General features: G+C 37.7%; 1 protein-coding gene across 2 annotated transcripts in view; it reads left to right on the plus strand.

Annotated features, from left to right (window-relative positions):
- The window catches only part of Acci (apoptotic chromatin condensation inducer-like protein), a 28,654-nt gene extending 2,385 nt beyond the window's left edge, over window positions 1-26,269 (plus strand). The window contains exons 3-21 of one of the 2 annotated variants that reach the window (XM_062677073.1): window positions 43-247; window positions 398-542; window positions 673-785; window positions 2,070-2,164; window positions 5,968-5,989; window positions 6,387-6,513; window positions 7,435-7,532; window positions 8,431-8,505; window positions 8,938-8,990; window positions 9,258-9,445; window positions 11,360-11,529; window positions 12,188-12,418; window positions 13,431-13,663; window positions 14,717-14,927; window positions 16,941-17,178; window positions 17,984-18,131; window positions 18,793-18,953; window positions 22,764-22,975; window positions 25,655-26,269. In XM_062677073.1, coding sequence (XP_062533057.1) covers window positions 43-247; window positions 398-542; window positions 673-785; window positions 2,070-2,164; window positions 5,968-5,989; window positions 6,387-6,513; window positions 7,435-7,532; window positions 8,431-8,505; window positions 8,938-8,990; window positions 9,258-9,445; window positions 11,360-11,529; window positions 12,188-12,418; window positions 13,431-13,663; window positions 14,717-14,927; window positions 16,941-17,178; window positions 17,984-18,131; window positions 18,793-18,953; window positions 22,764-22,975; window positions 25,655-25,747 — 2,818 coding nt within the window. In that variant the 3' untranslated portion in view covers window positions 25,748-26,269. 2 annotated transcript variants of the gene reach the window in all.
- The last annotated feature ends 378 nt before the right edge of the window (window positions 26,270-26,647 follow it).

Raw genomic sequence — 26,647 nt, forward strand, 5'->3', positions numbered from 1 at the left:
TGATATTAATGTACTTATGATATATTTAACTACTAATTTCAGTCAAGCTGTTGAAACAAGACATGCCTTGCATGGGGTGACATGGCCTGTATCAAATCCAAAGACTTTACATGTGGACTTTTCAACAACAGAAGCATTTGACAAAGCATTATCCAGTGAGGAAGCAGAGAGTGCTCCACCTTCGGCAATTCCAGGAACAGTTGAGGATTGGCTTCGGGAGCAAGATCTGAAAAGAGAGGCAGAAGTGGTACGGTTTCTTAATTTTTATGAATGAGGACTTAGAAAAATATAAAAGAAGTCTATTTTTGTCACATATAAAAATTGTTTGCCTTTAGTTTTTATTGATTTTTTTTGTTCTTGTAATTAAGAAAATTAAAGAATTCACTTTTATATGCAGGAAAAGTCATGGGAGCGTAAAGGAACTATGAGGGAGTGGGATGTAGGCAAAAATGATAAAGACAAAGAGAGAGACAAGTTGCGACGTGAAGAGCGTCCATCTGAGAAAAGACGACATCGGACCCCAGAAAGGAGCCCCGAACCAGGTCTATACCATAAACCTTAGTTTCAATTACAACTCAAAATTTGTATTATTTTTTTATATATACGTCTCTAACTGCATATATGACTGAAAATGTAAAAAGGGGAAATAAAATTACGCTTTTATTCTTACAGCGAGAAAATTCAAAAAGAAAGAAGAAGAGGCTCCTGCAAAATTACTTGATGATTTATTTAGAAAAACAAAAACAACTCCATGTATTTACTGGTTGCCACTGTCTGCTGAAACGGTAATTATATTTATTCATAACTAGAGGTACAAGTGTGCAACTTTAGTAGTTACATGAATATCATACTGAACCTTGTAGCTTAACTATTAGAAGAGTAAGATTTCGAAAACTGAAAATGTCTTTAATCAGGTACTTCTGTAAATGGATTAAACCATGATAAGTTATTAAATTAGATATTTATTTAATAAATTAAATTAGATATATTAAAGTAGCCATTCACCCCAACTTCACAAAGCCCCCAAGTGAATTAACCAATTGTGCTGAAAGTAGATGACAGTATGTAATGAATTAAATAACTAAATATATTGTAGATACTATTAAAATATATTCCAAAATTTTAGATCTCTGAAAATCTACATTTGTTTTAGTTTAATTATTATGTTGGTGTTCAATTATCTATATATATATCTATATCTATACTAATATTATAAACAGGAAAGATTTGTTTATTTGTTTGTTTCGAATAGGCTCTGAAACTACTGGACCGATTTGAAAAATTCTTTTTCCATTAGAAGCCGACATTGTCCCTGATGAACATAGGCTACTTTTTTTTATATTTTTTTTATTTTTATTTTTTTGGTTTCATGTGTGTTTTAATGTTTCCGAAGCGAAGCGAGGGCGGGTCGCTAGTATAAAATAAATTATAATATTAAATGATGAATCTCCAGAAGTGATGAACTTTAAATTTATTTGTAACTTGTAGCAGGTAAATGAAATTTCGTGTATGATTGAAAATGTCAGAGTCCCTTATTTTACCAGCCTAGATATAGATCACATAATAAAAAACTGATTAACGAAATTATTATAAACGGACAATGTTCGGTGTAGGGTATTGTCAGCTTTTATGGGAATGTGCAACCATTTAGTCCATTGTTATGATATCGGGTGATTATATAAGAGGGATTCGGGCTATTTGTTTACCATCTAGAACAGGGCTGTCTAGACAACGGCCCGCGACGCATGTTTTAATCAGAAAATAGTTTTGGATAATAGAATTTTTTGTCAAAACATATACCTGATCAATATTTGGTATAGTTTATCTTTATTCTTGTAACATTCCATTCCCGTGACATTTAAAAGTGAATTTATCTTTTACCTATTATAATTTTTTTGAAAATATTTGTCTGCGGTCCTCCAGCTTTTGTAGTAAATATAATTAGCCTGCAAAGGTATGTATGTAGTTTGGACAGCCCTGATTTAGAGAATTAAAAAAGAGAAAGAATCTTGGGTAAATTGTAATTGTTTTACGACAAGTACTGACTGTATTATTCATATCCGTTTTAGATTGCAATAAAGGAAGAGCAACGTCGCCAGCACATGGCCGAGTATGAACGTCGCTTACTAGAGCAACGTCGGCCGCCGCCCCACCGACGTCATTAGCATGGTCCGTCCTGCATACATTCATTGAACATTTACATAATCACACCACTTATCAAACATAACACTCACACATTTCATATTAAAACACAGTGACACTTCACAAGCTCATACTCATCTAATATAACTGTCGATCTTCGACATTTTTCTTTCAGGTAGCATTTTCTTAAGAAGTACTTTTTTAATTACTGTGTTAACTAATAATAGCATATGAATTAGGTTCAAGTGCACAGGAAACTCGAATGGATTTTAAATTGTAAAAAAAAGATATCAGTCATCGTCTGAATTTATTTTATACACAATGTTATAGAAAGGCAAGCTTGGAGGGAAAGCTATGATTTAATTCGTCGGAGTACCGCGGTCACTAACACGATGCCGGGGGATATGAAGCTCGGCTCTGAGGATGTGCGCGGGTCCTACGCTGACTTGATGATTGTCACAACGAGATATTGGCGATACTTGTAGACGTCTTGGGACGTTGTCGATTAGTTGTTGCTAAGCAAAGTTGAACTGACTTGCTGGAATTTTATGACCGGCGATAAATGTGCGAGCGATAAATGTGACGAGAATGGAGCCGTAATTAAAAATGCTCAAGTCAATAAGTCTATCGTGAACTAGTTAAACGAGGGCGCCGTTTACAGTATATTTCCAGAGAAACAAAAGAATACAGGAGGCATGTTTGATGTCTGTCTAATGATTAGTCTAGAAAGCTGCTCACTTGGTGGAACGCTGATCGTCATGGTTTAATCGGAAGACGTTGAATGTTTCCTACGAATCACGCAGCTATGTGAAAATGTGTTAGATCCTTCTGTCATATAAATTCTGTTCTGTCCAATTATATATTCCAGTCACTGTATGTTGAATAAATACTTTTCAAACAAGTAGTTGGTTTTAGTTGCTATTTTTATTTACTTCTTCTAATGCAGATTATTAAGAAAAAGACGAACAAACATATAAAACCGGCTCCGACGGCATCCGCAACCGCGCGCTTAAACTGTTACCAGCCCAACTGATAACGATGTTGGCCACCATATTAAATGCTGCTATGACGAACTGCATCTTTCCCGCGGCGTGGAAAGAAGCGGACGTTATCGGCATACACAAGCCGGGCAAACCGAAAAACGAAACCGCGAGTTACCGCCCCATCAGTCTCCTCCCGGCGATAGGCAAACTATACGAACGGCTCCTTCGTAAACGCCTCTGGGACTTCGTATCCGCGAATAAAATTCTTATAGACGAGCAGTTTGGATTCCGCGCCAGACACTCGTGCGTCCATCAAGTGCACCGCCTCACGGAGCACATCTTACTAGGGCTGAACAGGCGGAAACCCATTCCGACAGGAGCCCTCTTCTTCGATATAGCGAAGGCGTTCGACAAAGTCTGGCACAACGGTTTGATATACAAACTGTATAACATGGGAGTGCCAGACAGACTCGTGCTCATCATACGAGACTACTTGTCGAACCGTTCGTTCCGATATCGAGACGAGGGAACGCGTTCCCGGCCCCGTCACGTCACAGCCGGAGTCCCGCAAGGCTCCGCCCTCTCCCCGTTACTATTCAGTTTGTATATCAACGATATACCCCGGTCTCCGGAGACCCATCTGGCGCTCTTCGCCGATGACACCGCCATCTACTACTCGTGTAGGAAGAAGGCGTTGCTTCATCGACGACTCCAGACCGCAGCTACCACCATGGGACAGTGGTTCCGGAAGTGGCGCATCGACATTAACCCCACGAAAAGCACAGCGGTGCTCTTCAAAAGGGGTCGCCCTCCGAACACCACGCCGAGCATCCCCCTCCCGACTAGGCTCGTCAATACCCCCGCCCCCGCCGTTCGCCCAATCACGATGTTCGACCAGCCCATACCGTGGGCCCCGAAGGTCAAATATTTAGGCGTCACCCTCGACAGTAGGATGACATTCCGCCCCCACATCAAGACGGTACGCGACCGTGCCGCCTTCATTCTAGGACGTCTCTACCCGATGATATGTAGGCGAAGTAAAATGTCCCTTAGAAATAAGGTGACACTCTACAAAACTTGCATACGCCCCGTCATGACCTATGCAAGTGTAGTGTTCGCTCACGCGGCCCGCATACACTTAAAATCATTCCAAGTCATTCAATCCCGTTTTTGCAGGATAGCCGTCGGAGCCCCGTGGTTCGTCAGGAACGTCGACCTCCATGACGACCTGGACTTAGAGTCCACCAGTAAGTATATGCAGTCGGCGTCAATGCGCCACTTCGATAAAGCGGCACGACACGAGAACCCTCTCATCGTGGCCGCCGGTAACTACATTCCCGATCCTGCGGACAGAATGGAAAGCAGTCGACGTCGCCCAAAACACGTCATCTCGGATCCTCCCGATCCACTAACGGTGCTTCTAGGTACTTCAAGCACCGGTCACCGTTCTCGTCGAACCCGTCGCTTGCGACGAAGGGCTCGACGAGTAAATTAACTCCCAGACACAGCCCACTGAGTTTCTCGCCGGATCTTCTCAGTGGGTCGCGTTTCCGATCCGGTGGTAGATTTGGCGAAGCACGGCTCTTGCTAGGGTTCGTGTTAGCAACGTCATCAGGTTTGAGCCCCGTGAGCTCACCTACAAAAGTTAGGGTTACGCTGACATAGCCTCTCAAGGCTCTCAGCTTAGGTAGGAAAAAAAAAAAAAAAAACATATAAAACAAGAAAAAAACCTTGGTATCTAATTGAAAAGAATATTGAATAAAATAAGGACGCACACAACTATTTAAGTACCTCTTGTCTTGCTGATAATTATAATTAGTCATGAGATTGGCCAAATGCCTGTTTCGCTGCAATTGAAAAAAACCTTTGTACTTTAAATATACGCCCATAGACATCTACAACGTAAATGCCGCCACTCACCTTCAGATATAAGTTCTAAGGTATACTCGTAGTTACAACGGCTGCCTCACCCTTCAAACCGAAACGCATTACTCCTTCATGGCTGAAATAGGCGGGGTGGTGGTACCTGCCGTGCGGACTCACAAGAGGTCCTACCACCAGTAATTATGCAAATTATAATTTTGCGGGTACGATGTTATTCCTTCACCGTGGAAGTCAATCGTGAACATTTGTTAAGTACGTATTTCATTAGAAAAATTGGTACCCGCCCGGGATTCGAACACCGGTGCATCGCGAACAATGAATGCACCGGACGTGTTATCCTTTAGGCGACGACGACGACGACTTGAAACTTCTAATTACCAGCTCATCCCTAAAAGTAATAAAGAAGTTCCTCTTCTGTTATGATTTTTGCCAGGATGATGATGATGATTGGGCTTACTACCACCATTGGGTATTACCACCAATAAAATGACTGCTAATATTTTTTCGCACCGGAACAGATGACTACTTTGAATCAAACACTGGTAGGAACCCTGCGGACTTACAATAGGTACTTTTAATTTTATGACTAGTAGGTATTCCTTTTAGACCAGTTGATTCCTGGACTAGGATTTGCACCACTCGATAGCAATATTTTGATTCGTATGAGCCACCGTGATTTTATTAACGGGAACTTTAAAAACGACTAGAAATGAATAAACGACTGAGTACCTTAAAGGATAACAGGATTTAATATGTATCAAACACTGTCCATCACCCATATTTGTTTTTAATCTATTGTGAAGAATTCAGTCGACCTTTTTACAAGTGACGACAGAAAACTTGGTCAATTATCATTATCAGAAGATATTCTTTATCAATGGGATAAAATGGTAATTTTATTAGATAAGTTAGTCGCGTTGGCGCTTCAAGCCAACCGCAAGTAGTTTTTTCTGTAATCCACCATATTACAAAAAAAAATGGTAAGTGCAATAACATATTTTATGATTAACGAAAATTTATTGATTTAACTACCATAAATTACTAAATATTAGCAGCTTGTTAGTATTATTGTGTATTGATTGAAGTCGCCTGTCGACTCGTTTGTTTGGGATAAATTAAATATTAAGCCTATAAATTATCTTCAAAGAGGAGGAGGTATACTTAAGAAAAAATGGATGGAATGCGTGAAAGACGATATGTGTAAGAGGGGATTGAGGGAAGAAATGGTATATGATAGAGGAGTACGGCTGGAGAAAACTTGTTGTACCGACCCCAGGTGACTGGGAGAAGGGCAGGAGTATGATAATAGTGATAAATATCATCAAATATGCAATGGGACATATGAAACGTTGGATTAAATTGCTATTTGTAATAAAGGTCGGGATGTGGTGGTGCGTGTTAGCCGCTGTGGTTACAACTGCATCAAGCCAGAGCTCCTTCACTCTGGAGGAGTTCGTTACAGGACAATTTACGCAACGAGGTTTTACCGGCGTCTGGATTTCTGGTTGGTAATCGAGATTGTGAAATCGTCATCATAATATGAATTCATTGGTGATTTTATTCGTCAGAAAGACAGCAAACAGATATTCTCTTTTGCAATCTGTTAAACAGTGTACAAATGAATAAACTAAAAAAAAATGAAATATGTCAAGGCGTACATCTTATCTGTGGTTCTCACTTGTATTTTATTTTAAAATTTATTTAAACCTACATATTTTAGAGGTTTTAAAGCTTAGGAATCAATTTATAATGACTGGTTCCATGTATGCCTGAAATATCGTCCTGCTTGTTTCTTAGGAGAAAGAAACATAATTTGTTTTCCGTTAATTTAACCACTCAATGCGATATATACCTATCGTAGATTTCATCAGACGTCAATCTTCATCAATAACAAAAAAAACTCTTGCTAGTGCCAGACAATAGATAAATATGTTAAACATTACGTACACCACTAAAAATTGAAAACATATGGAATGATCAACAAAAACAAAAATTAAAATATTAATCCATACATAGTAATTTCGATAATTATTATTAGAATACTAAGCTCAAAATGTCTTCAGTGTATCTTATTTTTACTTAATTGAGATCTATGATACTTTTAAAAGGAAATTATTACACCTACAGTTTTAAGAACTTTAACATTATTCGAAAATATCTTGATGTGGGTACTAATTTCGTAGTACAATAAAAAAATATAAGTACACTTGATAGGGATAAAAAGAAAATTGAAACTTTTTTTGGGAAATATGTAACAGAAGGTGTACTAAAGACGAGATGATATAAAGACGAGATGGTATAAAGACGTTACCTATATTATTTATTTGTTTATGCTTCGCAAATATCGATAGGTTATTGTTATTTTATATGTTATTGTTATTTGAAACCCTTAAGAAAATAAAAGCCTTATAATTTTGAATTTCAGACACAGAATTCACGTACACAATTGCTGGTGAACCTGGTATTCACATGTTCAATGTACAAACTTTGACAAGTAGTGTACTTGTTGCTGGCGATCTTATGGTTCGTAATTATTTATACCATACCTACTGAACGCCTACAAATAGTATTTATTCATCAGCTTCTAAAGCGAAGTTGTAGGCTTTCTTTACCAAAAAGATATGGCGTCCAGTGTAAAGCGAGTTTTAATAAACCGATCCACCGGATTTAAATTTTTACCGAAACCCATAAATGTCACATCATGAGGTGGTTACCTTGAGATGTGATATCGAAGTCTCATGGAACAGTATTGTATAATATTTGTGCAAACGGGATCGTATGTTTTGGCGCTTAAAATAGACTGATTGTGCTGTCGCTGTTGTAAATAGTGCTGTCTATCCGAGTAGGCTTATGATGTAGGTATAGACATCATATCCCAAGTTGTTAAGGTAATTAATTTACTATGCTGGTATGATTGCGGTGCGCCAACTTCAGTAGGTACATGCACTTAGATTTGTTTCGGATCTGATGCCGATTTTTTGGATTTATGCTACATAATAAGTGTACAGTTCAATGTTTTAGAAATAACATACTGTATTTCATATTTTTATCAATTTCCTATCTATTCGCTGGTAGCATAAGGGGCTATTCCAGCTTCACGCGGACTATTACAACAAACAAAGCCCTCACGAGTTACTACCATTATCGTTACTGTCGTGCATTTGGCAAGTTCACTTCAGTTTGAATGCAATTAAGACTGATTTTATTTCTTAATGTTGGTGAAAAGGTACTGTTTGTTATCTTGTTTATTTCTAGCCCAAAGCCATTAGAAATTGTAATTATAATGGATTTCAATTTGTAAAGGCCTTTATGTCAGAAAGAGCACTGGTATGTGCCCGATGAGGTTATTGCGATGTATCGGCTATCTCTATGACAAACCAATTTTGACCTCATTATATTAACTTAAAAAATTTCTCGACAGGCATTTTTGAATACTAACAATCCAATTCTGTCAGCTGATAGAGCCTACATTCTGGCTCCTAGTGAAGTTCAACAAGTAAGTGTTACTACGGAAATAATTAAGTACAGGATTTTGTGAGTTCTTCCCTGATTATAGTTTAGTAGTTTCAAACACAGGTAGAAATAGAGTTTAAATTGAAAGTGCTACCAAGCATGTTCCTATAACATCTCAAACTGAAAAACGACAAGATGCAGACATCTAACTATTAAGCTATTGAGGCTAATTATTCTAAATAAGTATAGTTTCTAAGAGAACATAAGTTTACAGTTAGGATTTGTTGTTTCACGTTGATAATGCATTTAAAAAACCTTTTTTTTTTAAATAGCCCCAGTTTTGGTCGAGTGTGCCCAATTACGATTAAATTGTACTTAATATTCCTTATCAATGTGTTCTATAAAACACGATAAAGATATTGATAATCTTTTAATAATTATCGAATAATGCAATAAGTCCTTTATTGTTTTATAGGTTTACCGGTATTCAACGACAGCCAAGTTCGCCCTGTACAATATAGCTACAGCGTAAGTACCTACGTTGTGATACATTTGAGTCGTAATTAGGTTAGGTAAATTGACGATAACTTCGGTCAGACAGATCTGAATGTTTTAGTTACTACAATTCTTTATAAGAATAGGGACGGTTTTTTCATTTAATCAGAAATAAAAAAATCCATTTTTTTCGCTTTTTTACTATTCAATTCGGAACGCATAGCTGTTTGGATGCAAAATAACTATGAGATCATAATACACGCAATAATTACGCAAATAGATAATTTTCATCCAATCCAGGACATCCGTCGACATCGCGAATGGCCAACGTCTCCAGTTATGCATCTTCGGCGGTGGACACTCCCTCGCCTATGTGCTTAACAACAACGTTTATTACCTACCCGAGAACAGGAATCAAGCTATTCAACTTACGAATGACGGTATCCCCGGAGTCATATACAATGGACACACCGATTGGGTGTACGAAGGTATAAAAAACAAGCGGCCCGCATCGGCTCCGCTCGGGTCTTTAACAAAAATTTCAACGATGTTTGACGTTGTTTTATTTTTTAAAATAAAAGAACACTTATTGCGGCATAACTACAATATTTAGAGATATGTTGTCGCAACACTTTTTGTAAACAATAAGGTGTTCTACAAAGTCGTAGTACATTATTTTATTCTATCATCAAAATTTTTCGCAGGGCAGGCGATGTAAAGAATATTTTAGGTAATTTTTTTACACCTTGGGTTACATTATTGGAGTTTTAGGAAGGATCCCCAATTCTTTTCAAAAAAGATTATAGCCTATGTCACTCGGGAATAGTGTAACTTCAAAACAGTGAAAGAATTTTTCAAATCGGTTCAGTAGTTTCGGAGCCTTTTCAATACAAACAAACAAACAAATCTTTCCTCTTTATAATATTAGTATAGATAATAATGTAGATTTTAGTGATATATCGAAGTTGGAGAAATGCGATGCTTTTTCTCGTTCCGCAGAGAAAGGATGTTAGAAAAATCAATTTGTAAACATAAGGTTGTTTATGTATGTTTCATACTGGTACACGAGCCGGACTTCTTCTGGATATGACTTCTCTCACCTAATTATTAGCATTATCAGCGATTTAATTATTTTCTTCTTTGAAAATTATTCCTGTACCCACTTCTGCCTCCCGTAATTTTAGTCCGTTCAAATACAGACCGATAAAAGAAATATAAAACATTTATTTCAGTATTCTAAAAGTTCAAAAACTATTTAATCTTTACAAAGCTTTTATTTTGTGACTTAAGGAAATTTTAAATAGAGATAGAGCATACTTTGCACAGGCACAGAATAAATGATTCCGTACATACATCTATTTAAAATTTTACTGTCACCCGAGTGAAATGTCCAAGTTCACCAAAATCAAAACTACGTCTAAGTTCAGCTAGAGTCGAAAATCGTGGGCACAAACGATAATGTTTTTGCTATAACTATGCATATTAGGTTATAGCCAGAGTGGTAAATGTGGTCATAATTTTTTTTTTCATCTTAGTTGGAGCTCATAGCCCACCAGATGTTAAGTGGCTATCGGAACCCACCTTGAGATATGAGTTCTAAAGTCTCCGTATAGTTACAACGGCTGCCCCGCCTCGCCCTTCAAACCGAAACGCATTACTGCTTCACGGCAGAAATAGGCGGGGTGGTGGTACCTACACGTGCGGACTCACAAGAGGTCCTACCACCAGTAATAATAATGCTAAAACGATAAGTATTTATGCCAAGCGCTCGGCCCCACTGGTGCTAATCAAAACTGGAGCCCATTGAGATCACAAAGTAAGTGGCATCACCCATATTTAGTCTAAGTCTGGGGTCTAAAAGTCTCAGTCGTCTTAATTATTGCTTGGAGCAGAAATACGCAGGATTTTGGTATTTACCCGTATGGCTCGAAGTAGGCCCGAGCATACGAATCCGTGGAAATAAATTTTCGTTTGTGATTGCTTTAGGGTGGTACTTTATTGGCGTTACCGTTTCTAGAGTGCTCTGAGGAATTATATCATGTCGTTTTTACTCCACCCGCCATCAGAGTAGACTTCACCCATACTACATGGAGCCACTGCGTTCATCCACAGTGCGTTTCCAGAGGTCTTTTAGCCACGTACCATCCGACTTTGGAATGAGTTCCCCTTCACGGTGTTTCCCGAGCGCTATGACATGTCCTTCTTCAAACGAGGCTTGTGGAGAGTATTAAGCAGTAGGCAGCGGCTTCGCTCTGCCTCTGGAATTGCTGACGTCCATAAGCGACGTTAAACCCACCATTAGGTGAACCGTATGGTCGTCTGCCTATACGGCAATTAAAAAGAAATTCGAACACTTGGTATATAGTAAAATATTAAGTTGATTTCAATATATTCTTGAACAGAGGACGTTATGTATACCGGACAAGCGACTTGGTTCTCTCGGGACGGTTCATATCTTGCGTTTGCAACGTTCAACGATACCGAAGTCGAAAGCTACTCGTATTACTACTTCGTGGACAAGTCCAACCCTGACGATTTATATCCCGAGCTTGTTGATCTTAAGTATCCGAAGGTAAGTCATTTATAAGTTACTAGCGACCCGCCCTCGCTTCGCTTCGGAAACATTAAAACACACATGAAACCAAAAATAAAAAAATAATTTTTTTTAAAAAAAAGTAGCCTATTTTCATCAGGGACAATGTTGGCTTCTAATGGAAAAAGAATTTTTCAAATCGGTCCAGTAGTTTCGGAGCCTCTAGATTCCTAATATCATTTATAAGTTAAGTGAAAAAATATGTACTATTTTGAAATTCCGTTTAGTAATCAGTAAGTTTGAATGCTCTGAAATTTGATTTTTTAAAATTATGTGATATCTATGGTAACTGTAGGGTCACACACACATGCTTAATAACGTACGTAGCGTGTTACCTGGCTACGTAATGCAAGGTGTCATCTTCACCATTCCACGCTTGTGGGAAAAGGATATTGGGACGACAGTCCAGTTGTAACGGTCATACAGCGAACACAGTTCCACTTAGATAGCTATAATAAAACTGTATGTACCTATTGTATTTTCCGTAAATATACAAGTGTGTGAGTTAATAACACCTTTCATTTACAACAACTGGGCTCATCCTAAAGTAACCATTAACATCAATTGGTCCGTGATCCCTCTGTGCAATAAATAAACAAATATTAAAATCCATATTCTTTTTTACTATGATTGGCAGGTCGGTCGTACCAATCCCACAGCCGTGCTGCGCGTAGTTAACTTGAGAGCTTTGGTTGAAAACAACAACTTTAATTTCATCACCGTTGAGCCCCCGGAGGAGGTGACTGCAGACCACATCCTCGGCGGAGTGGTGTGGCCAACCGACAACGAAATCGCGGTCCATTGGCTTAACAGACGTCAGAACAAAACTGTGTTGCGAATTTGTAATGTGGTCACATGGGTTTGTGAGGTTAGTATAATAAACAAGCCCACTGAGTTTCTCGCCGGATCTTCTCAGTGGGTCGCGATTCCGATCCGGTAGTAGATTCATTTGCGAAGCAGCTACTCTTGAGTTGTTAGGTCTCCTTCGGAGGCGCTCGGGCAGTTCTTAGCAAATCCCGCCCCTCTTGGCTGAGCCTTTGCTCGCCCACCTGTCCTGGTGAAACTGGAAAGGCCTTCGGGCCACCAGTAAACTTTCAATCATAAAAAAAAAAAAAAAATTATAAACAAAACTGTTATAAAATTGGCAATAAAGTTGTGAACTTCGAGATGAAGCCGTAATTTTCATATTCGAATTTGAATGAAAAGTTTTTCTCGAACGATTTCTGTTACAAAATCAGAAAATAGCTACGTAAAAACGATTCCACCTCCGTCACGTGTGCTCAGTGAGTTTCACGTTTTTTTTTTTCTAATCGCAGCTGGTCTTTTTTTTTTATTGCCTTTGTAGGCACCTGATGGTAAGTGGTCACCGTCGCTCATGGACGTCAGCAATGCCAGGGGCAGAGCCAAGCCGCTGCCTACCATAAAAACCAGTCTGTAAAAACTGTCTTTACCAGAAGTTACAAGCTAAAAGTAACCTACAGAGAAAAATAAAAAAAGTTGTGTGGTGTCGTGGGACACCGGATAGAAACGAAGTTCCTTATTATAAAAATATTAATTTTAAGTTCTATTCGAGGTATAAAGAAAATAATTATTCGGGTATACATTTTTTATTATGATGTTTTTATTGATAAAAAAAAAACTACACAGTTATCAACTTTATTTTATTCACAATGATTTATAAAAAATATATGTTATTTTTTGTACGATAATACAAAGTTAATTCGTACACTGTGTGCATTACTAATAAAAATCTTACGTTACGGACGTTTTTTCTCGGTTAGGGTACCCACCCCTCCGCATCGTCCTATAAGGAACTTCGTTCCAAACATAATCTTTGTTCTGCAAAAACTTATTTTGGAACTCTTCATTTTCATTAAAAGAATGAGCATCGTGAGCAACCAAATGGCTGGGTACCGATCGCGTTGCCCCGCTTCAGTAGCGGAGGCGACTTCTACGTGTCTACCCGGTGGTCCTTCCCGCAAGCCGATGGTAACATCTGGCAGCACCTGTACGTCAGCATGAGGGTCGCCGGACAGATCATATCCAGTTCGATAACACCTGGAGCCTTCACCGTCAATAACTTCGTCGGAATGGATGAACAGAATCTAGCTTAGTATGCATGATTTTATACATTATTTTTGTTTTACTGTTCTAGCTTTGCAAACAAGACTTTCTTAATTTATTAGAGACCAGCTAACCCGGCAGACTTCGCTGTGCCTCAATCGATAAATAAAAGATCTAAGCTTTTGTGTAAAATAAACTTAAAACAAACAAAAGGAATCCGTCCGACGGAGGACACATTAAAGGGACACAAAATTGTTTGATTTTATATAATTCCGAGCATTTTCATATTTATTCACCGTTTAAACCATCTCTGGACTTGCACGAATAATTCAAGATAAAAATTAGCCAAATCGGTCCAGCCGTTCTCGAGTTTTAGCGAGACTAACGAACAGCAATTCATTTTTATATAAATAGAAGATAGAAGAAGGAGATTAAAAGGTGCTGCCACACATCTTGAGACATGGAGTCGAAGTTTCAATTGTATGTTAATGGCTTCAAAGCGAAAGGCATGGGTCATTCGCTGAATTTTCTTCTGGATGTTGTTACCCATGGAAATTCTCACCCTATTTGCCAGTAAACACCTATTGGCGATCGCTGTATGCGGAAACCAGAGGTATCGAGAGATTTAACTTCTTTGAGATTGACTGCTACAGCATCTTCATAGTTCATACAAAGGCAATAAAAAAAAAAAAAAGTTTTTCTTCAGATTTGTGCCTGTGTCTACGTTTAACATATGTTGTAGTTTATGTAAAATATTAGAAATAAAATAAAAACGTAACGCATGGATTTAAATCCGTGTAATAGGTACACAACTACGTTCTGTATTACTGGTGGTAGGTCCTCTTGTGAATCCGCGCGGGTAGGTACCACCACCCCGCCTATTTCTGCCGTGAAGCAGAAATGCGTTTCGGTTTGAAGGGTGGGGCAGCCGTTGTAACTATACTGAGACCTTAGAACTTATATCTCAAGGTGGGTGGCGCATTTATATCGTGGATGTCTATGGGCTCCAGTAACCACTTAACACCAGGTGAGTTGTAAGCTCGTCCACCCAACTAAGCAATAAAAAAAAAAGGTTCTTTGATATCCCCAATACCTTGAATAGCTACTACACTCGCACGGTGACAGACATGCCGTGGCGGACCCAGTTGCACGTTGCGGGGGCCAATATAGGATGTCTGAGCTGCGATCTGGTGTTGCCGGACGGGGGACCCTGTACGTGGGCCACGGCCACGGCCAGCCGCGGCGGATCCTACCTCACCGTAACCTGCTCGTCGCCCAACGAGCCCTCTGCTACTTACATCATCAATCCGAGGGTAAGGCTTCCTGGACATGTCATCATCATCATCAGCTTACAGACGTCCGCTGCTTCACAAATGTCTGATACGTAGTGTAAAATTTAATCAAAATGTAGAAAATAATGTACCAGTCGGCTGTTTTGTACTACTTAAACTGTCGTACTTAAAATTTTATACATATTACTGTGGAGAGATATAAAGACGGAGGGAAATATTATTATCTTCCACCGAGCGGGTGATATTGCTCGGTAGACCGACGGTCCGAATGTTTTTGTTCAGAACTTATATGTGTTGTATATATGCAAGCTAATCTTGATAATGTTGTAAGCGAGATTCAGACATCTGTCAAATATCTTGCGTTGTATCATGGCTGCCGCCACTTTAGAATTATTCCAAGCCCTTCTGCAGTCGAACCACCGTTTCACGTTCTCGCGAATAGCTTTGTGAATGGTTTCTGCGATAACAGCTCCCGAGGTGGTGGTAGTTTTAGCCTTTTAGACGACAAAGAAAGTATTTTTCGTGCTGAACTATTTGCACATCTGGATTGCCAATGCAATCTAGGCCTGTTCAGTAATGCATCGGATAAACAACCTGCGCCGCCTTAAATCAATACAAAGATTATGACTGGCAACGCCACAGTATCATTATATCTGTCTACACATTAGATGACAGCAGGGTAAATACGAATTAATTGTGCGCGGCATACTATCTTTATGATCTGAAAACACACAAAGATAAACCTAATTAAAATGTAAAGTAAGATTTTCAAGTTATTATAGTTCGTTGTGGAGTTGGGAGGGGAGCCGTGTAACGTTTCTATAATCTTTGCGTCTGTATAATTTTTTTTCTTCACCTAAAGAGTTTTATACTTCCTGAAAACAAAATGAAATGAATTATTTTGATGTAAAGATCCGGCCAAAGACAATTTAAAAAAAACAAAATTACTGTTGACAATTTTACCTTTTGACAACTGTTCTAGAAATAACCAAAAAACCGTGGCGGATTATTTAAAAGCAACTTTCATGTAAAATATAAGTTGAAACGTATCGTGAGAACTCTCGAATTTTAAATAATGATTAAAACAGGTTATCGATCATTGGCTGATGCGTCAGTCAGTTATTAGTTTAGTAATATTGCAGCTTATTGCAACGCTCCTTAGATAAGTTTTCCTGAGTACTAACGAAGTTTGCTTTTTCTTCTTCTTCTTGCTCATATCTCACGTTGTGGGGTCGACACAGCATGTCCTCTTATCATGCTGCATCCCTATGCAAATCCCTGTTTGGCATGAGTTATGCGACCGGTCGCCTATCTGACCTCTTTGTGTTATATCTTCAGTAGTAAGTCGAATGCACCTTGCTATAATAAGGGTATTTTCTTGTTTCTTTTATTTAATCCGTTTTTAGTTCTATGATTTGCATTTTATTATGATACTAGCCGTACTCGCCCACTTCGCTGGGCATTTAAAGTTTACATTATTATTAGGGAGTCCAATACTCATATAAATATTAGCCTATCCTTTAAGTACATGTATTTTCTATATGGATAACAAGTTTCAAGTCAATCGGATGCACGGTTCAGTAGTTATAACGGAACATCCGTAAAAGCCACTGTAGATTTATATATATATTAGTATAAATTAGGTGTACACTTAAGTCTTTTCTGGTTTTTGTGATAAAACAAAGACATGAATTTCAAAGGATAAAAATTTTGAGTTTATGAAATATTGGCCTTCGGCTTCTACACACTTAGTCCATCTTTCAGGTAAATTATGAATACCTTTGCCAGAAAAAATATTTGTCTTTTGCGGTAAGGCGTTTGATTTTAAAAATAGCAAATTTTATCCATTATTCATTCTATAGTAATAAGACCCCTTATGCTCCTACAGACAGAAAAAAAAGATATACCTATGTATATAAAAATTGCAGTCCAGAATTCGGTGAAGTGTTCTAAAGATAATTTAACATTTAGGCATAGTTTCATGCGTCTGCTGATACTATCCAATATGTATGGTGTACATATTTACTTTTGCAGACCCGTGAGACGTTATACGTGTGGGAGGACAACGCCATAGTCCGTCAGCGCTTGATCGGGAAGACTCGTCCGGGCAGCATCATCACGACGGTGCCACTTGAGAACGGGTTCCCGGCCCCCGTGAGGCTACATCTGCCGCCTGGACTGGACGTTAACGACCACACTACTAAATATCCCATGGTCTTCTATGTGTATTCAGGCCCCAACACTAACACGGTCTTTGACACGTTCACTGTAGGTATGTATTGGAAGATGGTGGTAGGATCTTTTGTGAGTCCGCGCGGGTAGGCACCACCACCCTGCTTATTTCTGTCGTGAAACAGTAATGCGTTTCGGTTTGAAGGGTGGAGCAGCTGTTGTAACTATACTTGAGACCTTAGAACTTATATCTCAAGGTGTGTGGCGCATTTGCGTCGTAGATGGGCTCCAGTAACCACTTAACAACAGGTGGGCTGTGAGCTCGTCCACACATCTAAGCAATAAATAATCATAATTTGTACTTTTTTTTTAAGTTACTTCTCTTTTTATCAACGCACCATGTGCCACTATGATTAACTTGTCCCAATCTTCCACGGTCAGTGTGCTTTATTAAGCACTGCTTGACATTTTCAGAAATCTTTTGAAGATCATTGTAACTTTTAAATGAGCTAATGGTATTTCCTGTTCTATCACGTTCCTACCCAAAATGATAACATGCCTCTATTTAGGCGATGTTCAAGACGTATTTTACATCAGATCATAAAATCGCGATTGTACATTCAAATTTTAAATTAGGTATTCGATTATTTTGCGAGCATTATGATAAATCTTTCTTCAAAATAAAAATGCCTTGGCATACAGGCAGCGTATTGGGTGTATCCTATATTGCCATTGGTTAATTGTTGAAAAGGAAATTTTTCAAAATCGATCTTCCTATAGCTCCTAACCCAAGACATTACTGCACCTGTTCCACATATCAACATATGTTTATTTAACCAACTATAGACACAGTCAACGTTATGGTGAAAGTTTGAGAAAATATGAAATTACCCGTTTTCATTTAGGTTATCATTCGTATTTGACAACGAGTCGTAACATGATCTACATGGTAGCCGATGGCCGCGGCTCTGGTCTCAAAGGACAAGACATTCTGTATTCCCTCAACAATGCCCTCGGAACTGTCGAGATTGAAGATCATTTTGTCATACTGAAGTAAGTTTACATCAATACATTTGTCTAATCTGATTTGAAATTTCGCCAGGTTCCGGATATGTTTAATACTCTTAGTATTCATATTATTATACATATTTTAACTTTATATAAGTGACGGCAATATCAATTAACTTATTGAAATTTACGACTACATATTAATCGAACAACATCAATGAAGACACAATATATTATAATTTTTTAAGATTAAATACTTGTTACTCTAAAAAAAACCAGCTTATTTCTTAAGCGACAACTTTTCATTTCACACAAGATGTTACATTACATAATACTCCATTTGGAATCATATTATTATTAATTAATTTTAGTACGTAATAATGTGAATTCATAAAAAAAAATTATAACAAATAACTAATCAGTTGACATTTATTTTATCATTTTTCAATTACAATTTGATAAATACGACTGCGTATGTAACTAGTATAAACAGTTAAAACAAAGTCAGCCAGTAAACTGAATAACAAACCTATGATCCAAGTGGTTGGTTGGGGAGAAACGACCCCAGGGACGGGCGCCAATGACAATTCGAACGACCTTCTCATGCATGAGGTCGCATGTGTTTCATGCGTTATAAAATGGCATTTTTAAGATCGTAAACAGATAATAAAAATACGGACGTGCATACAATTGCATTTCATTACAGAGAAGTGTTGAATCGGTACGGGTTCATCGACCGCGACCGGATTGGCATGTGGGGCCACAGTTACGGCGGGTACGCGACGCTCTTAACGCTCGTCCACGACAATGACCATATGTTCCAGTGCGGTGTTTCAGGAGCCCCTGTTACTTCATGGCTGTATTATAGTGAGTTTTTTTAATGCTCAAGACATTTGGACGAATTCGTGGCTGACCTTGTGCTAAATAAGTAACTAAAACCCGCAGACGTCACAATGAGAAGGCCACTGTAAAGTTTTGTATTGTTTTACAGCTCAAAGAAGATTATGTAAGCGTTTTTGACGAAAATTAATAATTTACAACATGTATTTGTTTATTACGTAAATTTATTTAGAAAAGTATTAAGGGTGTCGCTAGTTAACGGACTAAATAAGTAACTAAAACCCGCAGACGTCACAATGAGAAGGCCACTGTAAAGTTTTGTAATGTATTACAGCTCAAAGAAGATTATGTAAGCGTTTTTGACGAAAATTAATAATTTACAACATGTATTTGTTTATTACGTAAATTTATTTAGAAAAGTATTAATTCTGTCGCTAGTTATTGGATGAAATGCGTCTTTTGCCACAAGGAATTTCATCACTGTTATAAGTAGGGACTCAATATAAAATAGGGCGTAGCTGTTAGATGTGTTTAAATTTTAGTCAAGTATCTCAAAATGGATACCGAATAACTCTCAGTTTTCAGCCCTAGTGAACTAAAAGATTCATTTTCAGCTACGCTTGTTTTGGTTGGCTATTAAAAGCTAGTATCGTATTTTTAATACAATAATATTTCGTCGGAATTTATTTATTTGTTAATTTATTTATTAGGCACACAATACACATCACAAGATAAAAAGATACATAAAAAAGAAACAAAATCTGGCTTGCAACATAAGCTATGTGCGCACGACTAAGCAAGACAAATTGCTGAATTGGTACACAATGTTCCTTACGACAAAACAACACGATAACGAAAAGTAATCTAACTTGTAAGGAAACAATGTTATTCACAATATACATTAAGCAATTACACTACTTAACCTATTATTAACGTTATTATGGAATTACGTACGAAACTAGAGATTCTTTTTTACACATTGTTCAGAATGAATCGCCAAAATTGTAAATACAAGATTGCATTTGAAATAAAAACTTACCATAAATCTAAGTTTTCGTGGCCGTAACATAAAATACAAGCAACATTACATATCTGAATTTTTATTTATAAACTAGCTTTCTGTCCGCAGCTCCGCCTACACTTTTTATTTCTCGTGAATAGAGACTCGTGTTTAGAAGTAGGATGAAAGGTAACTTGTATTTAACTTGTATTCGTTCTTAGGGTTGAAACTATTTCCGCATAATCACAATATATCGTCAAAATAGTTTCAGTGGTTTGTGCATGAAAATATATCAAGCAGACAGTGTTACTTTCGTATCAATTATCAAATTTCAAATTTATATCTATCCAATCAATCTGTATCAAATTTATCTCTACCCGCTTGTGAAAACTGCATGAAAATCTGTTCGGTAGTTCCTAACACATGCGCTCGCCAAGTAATCAGATAAACAGAAAGGGATTTAAATTTGTTTTTTTTTATGTTCTACTACTCTTAAATTGCTCCCTTATTTATTTTTTTATGTACAGACATCCCGAATTTTGCTGTTTTATCATATGTATTATTTTTAATCTTGTCGTGCTAATGGCCGTTTTCTTTAGAATTACCGTATTAAGATTTGTAAAAATTAATGCACAATTGAAGTTTTATAATTATGAAAATGTCCCATTGTTTGGGTTTGTATTCGATTTCCAAATAATAGGAAGTTTTAAATAGAATTATGTTCAGAAATACAAAGTTGTTGGTCTATATTCGATACAAAAAACAATCGGGATTTGTGTAAAAAATATATTTATTTTTATTTTTTATTGTTCAGTTGGGTGGACGAGCTCACAGACCGCCTGGTGTTAAGTGGTCACTGGAGCCCATAGACATCTACAACGTAAATGCGCCACCCATCTTGAGATATAAGTTCTAAGGTCTCAGTGTAGTTACAGCGGCTACCCTACCCTTCAAACCGAAACGCATTGCTGCTTCACGGCAGAAATAGGAGGGGTGGTAGTACCTACCCGTGCTCACTCACAAGAGGTCCTACGACCAGTAAGACATATACATATATAGTCGAAGAAATCAAATGATTTCGTTTTTATTATATAGAAAAACGGTTTTCGTTTTCGAAATAAATTTGCATAACGATGTATATAAAAGAAATCCGCTTGTGCCTATGCGATACATTTATTATAAACAAACCAGTTTCACGAAATATGCCGTTAAATTTATTTAAATCGTGTATTTCCATGTAAACAAGTGTCGGGAGAAAGTATTTTAGGTTTTTAAATTACGTGAAACTAATAAATTGTAACCTGCTTCGCAATCACGTTTTCTACAAGGTGTAAATTTCGATTCGTAAAATATGTAATTTTTTTAACTAAAAAAATATTTCTGTGATTTTTTTCTCTTGTTTTTATTCAACTAGTTGGGCACCACAGTATGCATTATTATTACTATTGGCCTTATACTTTTATGAATTGCTGCCTGTCAGATGTAGGATGAATACATAAGTGAAACTTAAGAAATTGGTAGGACGTAATGTGAGCTAATGAGCGGAATGATAATGGTGGTAATGATAGTGGCCTTCACGGGTAGCTATAACTGTACTATTGTCTTCTTTAAAACACATATTAATAAAGATTTGAACTCGACAACAAATTTCGATTGGAAGCCCTCGTGGCCTTAAGGATAAAACGCTCGGTGCATTCGTATCGTGCGATGCGACCGTGCGGGTGATCGAATCCCACAAGCAGGTACCAATTTTTTAAATAAAATATGCACTTTACAAAAGTTCACAATCGATTTTCATGGTGAAGGAATAGCATCGTGTAATAAAAATTAACCTCGAAAAAATTATAATTTGCATAATTGCTGGTGGTCGGGCGTCTTGTGAGTCCGCAGGGGAGGGTACCAACACCCTGCCTATTTCTACTGTGAAGCAGTAATGTGCTTCGGTTTGAAGGGCGGGGCAGCCACTGTACTGTAGAAACTGAGATTTTGAACTTTGTCACATGGTAGGTGGGGGCATTTAAGTTACTGCTGTCTATGGGCTCTGGTAGCTACTTAAAACTAGGCGGGTCGTGACCTCGTTTACCCATTTAAGCGAACGTTAAATAAATAAAAGAAATTTAGGTCATGATATTCACTTTGTATTTCCTATAATTTACGGTTACTATTTGACACCAGCAGAATTGTTGGTAACCAGTAGGTATGTAACATTATCAATAGTGTATGTAGTATATCTGCAGTTTTAAAATTATTTTTGTCCAACTTTTTTTAGCAGGTATATGTCTCACAAGTATTTTTTATAAAGATATTTCGCAAGTTTTTTGTGGTGCTGTCGTTGAACACTACTTTCTATATTTTTATAAGTCTACATTAACGATAGACATATTCAAATTCGGAGAGCGGATATCTAGATTAATAGAGGTGACTAATCACTGTGTGTCCACATAGCTATGGTCTGCCGACTGTTTGATATATTAAATTTGGTAATCACAGAGACACAATCAGCTATATGTATTTTGAATTTTTAATGACAAGGAAGTGCGTGTGTCCTTTTTATCATTCGTCAGCATAAGCTAATCTGTGGCCCGGATGTGTTAGCCGGTGTATTCATATCATTATCATTCATAGTGTATAAATATTTAACAAAAAAAAATTTACGGTTACGGCAACGAAGAAATACATTATATGTACTATAGATTCGCTTATTTCTGCCACGAAGCAGACATGGGGCATTCATATTGTCACGTCTATGCACTCTGATAAATGTTGAACACCAGATGCGATGTGGCCCGTCTGCCTTTTTCTCTCTAAAATGCTCACGAAAAACGCAATTCTTCTAGATACAATGTACACGGAACGCTACATGGGACTTCCGACTCCAGAAGACAATTTGTCTGGATACGAAGCCGGTGACGTCACGCTCTTAGTTGACAAACTGGCCGGTCATGACTTCTACATCATGCACGGAAACGCCGACGATAATGTGCACTATCAAAACGCAGCGAAGCTTATGAGAGCGCTGCAAGAGAAGGACATACCTTTTGAGCAGATGGTAAGTTGTGATAGCAGCGGTAGTTGTGACAGTATTATTATTCTGTAATGTACATATATATTGTGTTCTATAAATCCATTTTAAAATCAGGGACTCTAAATTGTCATTGGCATAATGTGATATTTCCGTTAGCCGTTTCCTTACATTACAAATTAAATTGACAACAAAATTAGCGCGGGAAAAATTAGTACTGTTTTCGAAAAAGTTCTTATGAAAATGACACTGCATACGACTTTTTTTTTTCTATTTTGTATAGGTATAGGTTTTTGATAAAACCAACCTTGTCTATTTTGCCATTACGTCTTTTGTTAATTATCTAGAAACTGCTTTAACAACCCTAAAAATATATATCTAAGTAAATAACAAATAATACTATAATTTACAATAATAATTCAAGTGTATATTTTGTTTGGCGAATATTCTCATGATAACGAAATCGCCGGTTTATGATTTCATAAGCACCCTATTCGGTTTGTAATCTAATATTAATGGAACGCTGAATTTAGTCGTTAACGAACTATAACGGTAATAAAAATAATAATAACACTATAATTTGTAACTTTAACTATATGAGATTCAAGACAAAAATGATTAGATATTTATAAAGTACGATATCAACACGATTTATATACGACACCAAAAATCGCAAACGATATAATAAGTATTCATGTTTTTCATTATTGCTATAGGTGAGTGAGTTTGTGCCCATAGACTAAGTGTTAAGTGAGAATTCAAGCTCTTAGTTATCATCTACTTTCAGACATGAGGTCATAGTTGGATTGTTTGGTATAACGGCTGTCTCACCCTTCAAACAAGAGGGCCTGATTGTTTCACGGCAGGAACAGGCAGGCGGCTGGTTTTTTTTGGGATGTAGGGATTGCTGGTTGCTCGGAAAAAATTTCAATTTCACCACGACGGACGCGGATCTTGAGAGCTAAATCGAGAGGTTTTTCTAACATCTGTCCCAACGCCATCGAAGGAGGTCTGACAGCTGAAAAGCGGCTGCCTTACAAGTGTCTCTGCCGCCGGATCGGAATCGCGGCCCGCTGGGGAAATTCGCCGCTGTAGCTCAGCGTAAAACGTTATTTCGAATTGGATCGGGTGGATTCATTAAGGCGTAGAATCAGCGGTGGCCAGTTTCTGTATGAGCCAGGGAAGGGGGGCTTAGAGGTTGTTACGACAAGGGGGTCATTGCATTTCATCGTTGCAGTGAAGTAGCATTCCAGTGCTATATACTTACTACCTACTTACTAGCGCTTATAACACGCCTAGTAAATATTAAATTTTATAAGGTTTGTGTAAATAATGTTTTTATTCCACGATGTTGCTCCTTCATCGCGGACTTCTTAATACGCCATCCTCCAAATGCGAAAGTAATCAGAGGAGTACACTGCAATCATTAATTTACATTTTCTCATAAAATGTGTCAATTTTACAACAACGAACAGTGTGACGTTAAACCAATTCAAGGTCGAAATGAATGTCAATGTTAGTGGTATTTTAACATTCAATTAATGCAATGACGCGAGCCAACGTAACCGTAACTAAACCCAACGATTAAGACGAAGCGATAAGACGTTATGAACGAGTTTCGAATAGAAATTTTAAAAATATTGACGGTTTGGTTTTTTAAATTAAATCATATTTTGTTTTTGGCATAGGAAATGAAAGTTATTAGTGATGTTACTCTAGATAAACTAGCAGATTACATTGAAATTATGCTCTTTCAAATAAGGAGCTCGATGCGAATCTCTTTTAGCTTGACACACAAGAACTTCAGTCCCCTGAATGACCGTCTTCGGTCAGACGATACTCTGGTACAAGAAGATAAAGTATTTGGTAGTTACGTTAGGAAAAATCTTACGTCTTTAGATTAGTCTGTTTGAGGAGTAAACTGTCCCATAGGGGCCACTTTACAGAAATTTAATTCGCCTTTTCATTAACTATGCGAATTTGGTGTTAGTCCACGCGACAGTCATCCATGTAGAATCTCTCGATATCCTAAAATCTTGTTCTTCTGGGATAGTCTTCTAGAGTAGCTAAAGACAAATTCAGAACGTTTCTAAGCAACGATATGGTACGAAAACCCCTTTATCGCAGCCTCCACTAACTAAACCGCAGACCCGGCTCACGCAGGACTTATAGGATCCAAGACGTTTTGATGGGTCTATCGTTATTTTAACGATAATAGAAGCGAACTCGTTGAAGAGTTTGACGTGACACTCAGCCCATAGCATTTGCTTGGTGAGTTTCTCGCTCTTCTTAGGGGGGCGCGATACTGATCCGCTGGTAGATCCACTCCCGATGCAGCTGTTTTTGAGCTGTTAGGCTTTCTACGGCGGTGCGCGGGTAGCTGTTAGTGAACATCCCACCCGTTTGATTCCCGATGTCGCCAAACGTCCTGGTGAAGGTGGAGGTGGTTAATTCTGGGCCACAAACAATGTGCTCAGGGTGATCTAACGCATTTATCCATACAACCTGTTTAGCGTTTTCAAGTTATGGTGGATCAAAGAAACTCAAATATATACACACACCTAGATGAAACATGAAAACATTACATTCCTTTTTTGGGCAGCCGTGAAAATTACTACAGAGTCGAGTTATTAATGCCGATGGTTGTGTATTGCACCCGTACCGTCAGAGTAATTGAAATAAAAAAAAAACAAATTTTTGTTCCAGTCATACCCAGATGAAGCTCACAGTTTGGCGGGAGTGAATATGCATCGGTACAACGCTATGGATAGATACTGGAATAGGTGTTTGCGTATGTAGTAGTTTCGTTTTAAAACAATTTGTAGAATAATAATTAAAAAACGCTATTTTGCATTTTCAATAAACTCATTCATGGTTTAGTTACATCTGTGGATGATGAGAAATGTCTTAATTTCACTATGATGTAATTATATGCTGAGTAGAACGACCACAGTTTTAGTTCGATTTGGAATTAGAAATATGCCTAATTGTACAAGATTGCTATTAGAATTACCGTTAAAACATTCTTTTGTTAATCTGAACGGAGCTTACAACAAGGTTTTCAATGTAAAATAATTTGTCAAGAATAATACACTACTATATGAATAAATAAATGTTTATGTAGAATTAATTCATGTAGTGGTATTTTGACGGTAGAATTATGAATATTTTTTGTACGTCATACATTAGAACGCGATATTATTTTGCTTCCTCATCTGTATGTAAATTAATAATTAATTATTGATGTTGAGTTGCATTCAGTTGTATATGTGACTTTTGTACAAAGCTGTTATGTAAATGAAATAAAACCATTATTTTGTAGATACCTTGATTTAATTCATATCCTTGTATAATGCCAAAACTTTACACTCTTGGTTGGAACGAGCACGTAGAAGTAACTAAAGTGACGATCAGATAACATTCGCTTAGTTATAAAATCATAGTTGAGTAAATTTGTTAAAGTAATTTACATACCCGATCTTGTGGACCGAATGATAAACAATCGACGTCGCCCTAAACACGACAATACCGACCCTCCCGATCCATTAACGGTGCTTTTAGGTACCTCAAGGACCGGTCACCGTCCTCGTCGAACCCGTCGGGCTTGACGAGCGAATTAACCCATAGACACAGCTCACTGAGTTTCTCGCCGGATCTTCTCAGTGGGTCGCGTTCCCGATCCGGTGGTAGCTTCTGCGA

Source organism: Bombyx mori, chromosome 4, assembly GCF_030269925.1.
Source record: "Bombyx mori chromosome 4, ASM3026992v2".
Lineage (NCBI taxonomy): Eukaryota > Metazoa > Arthropoda > Insecta > Lepidoptera > Bombycidae > Bombyx > Bombyx mori.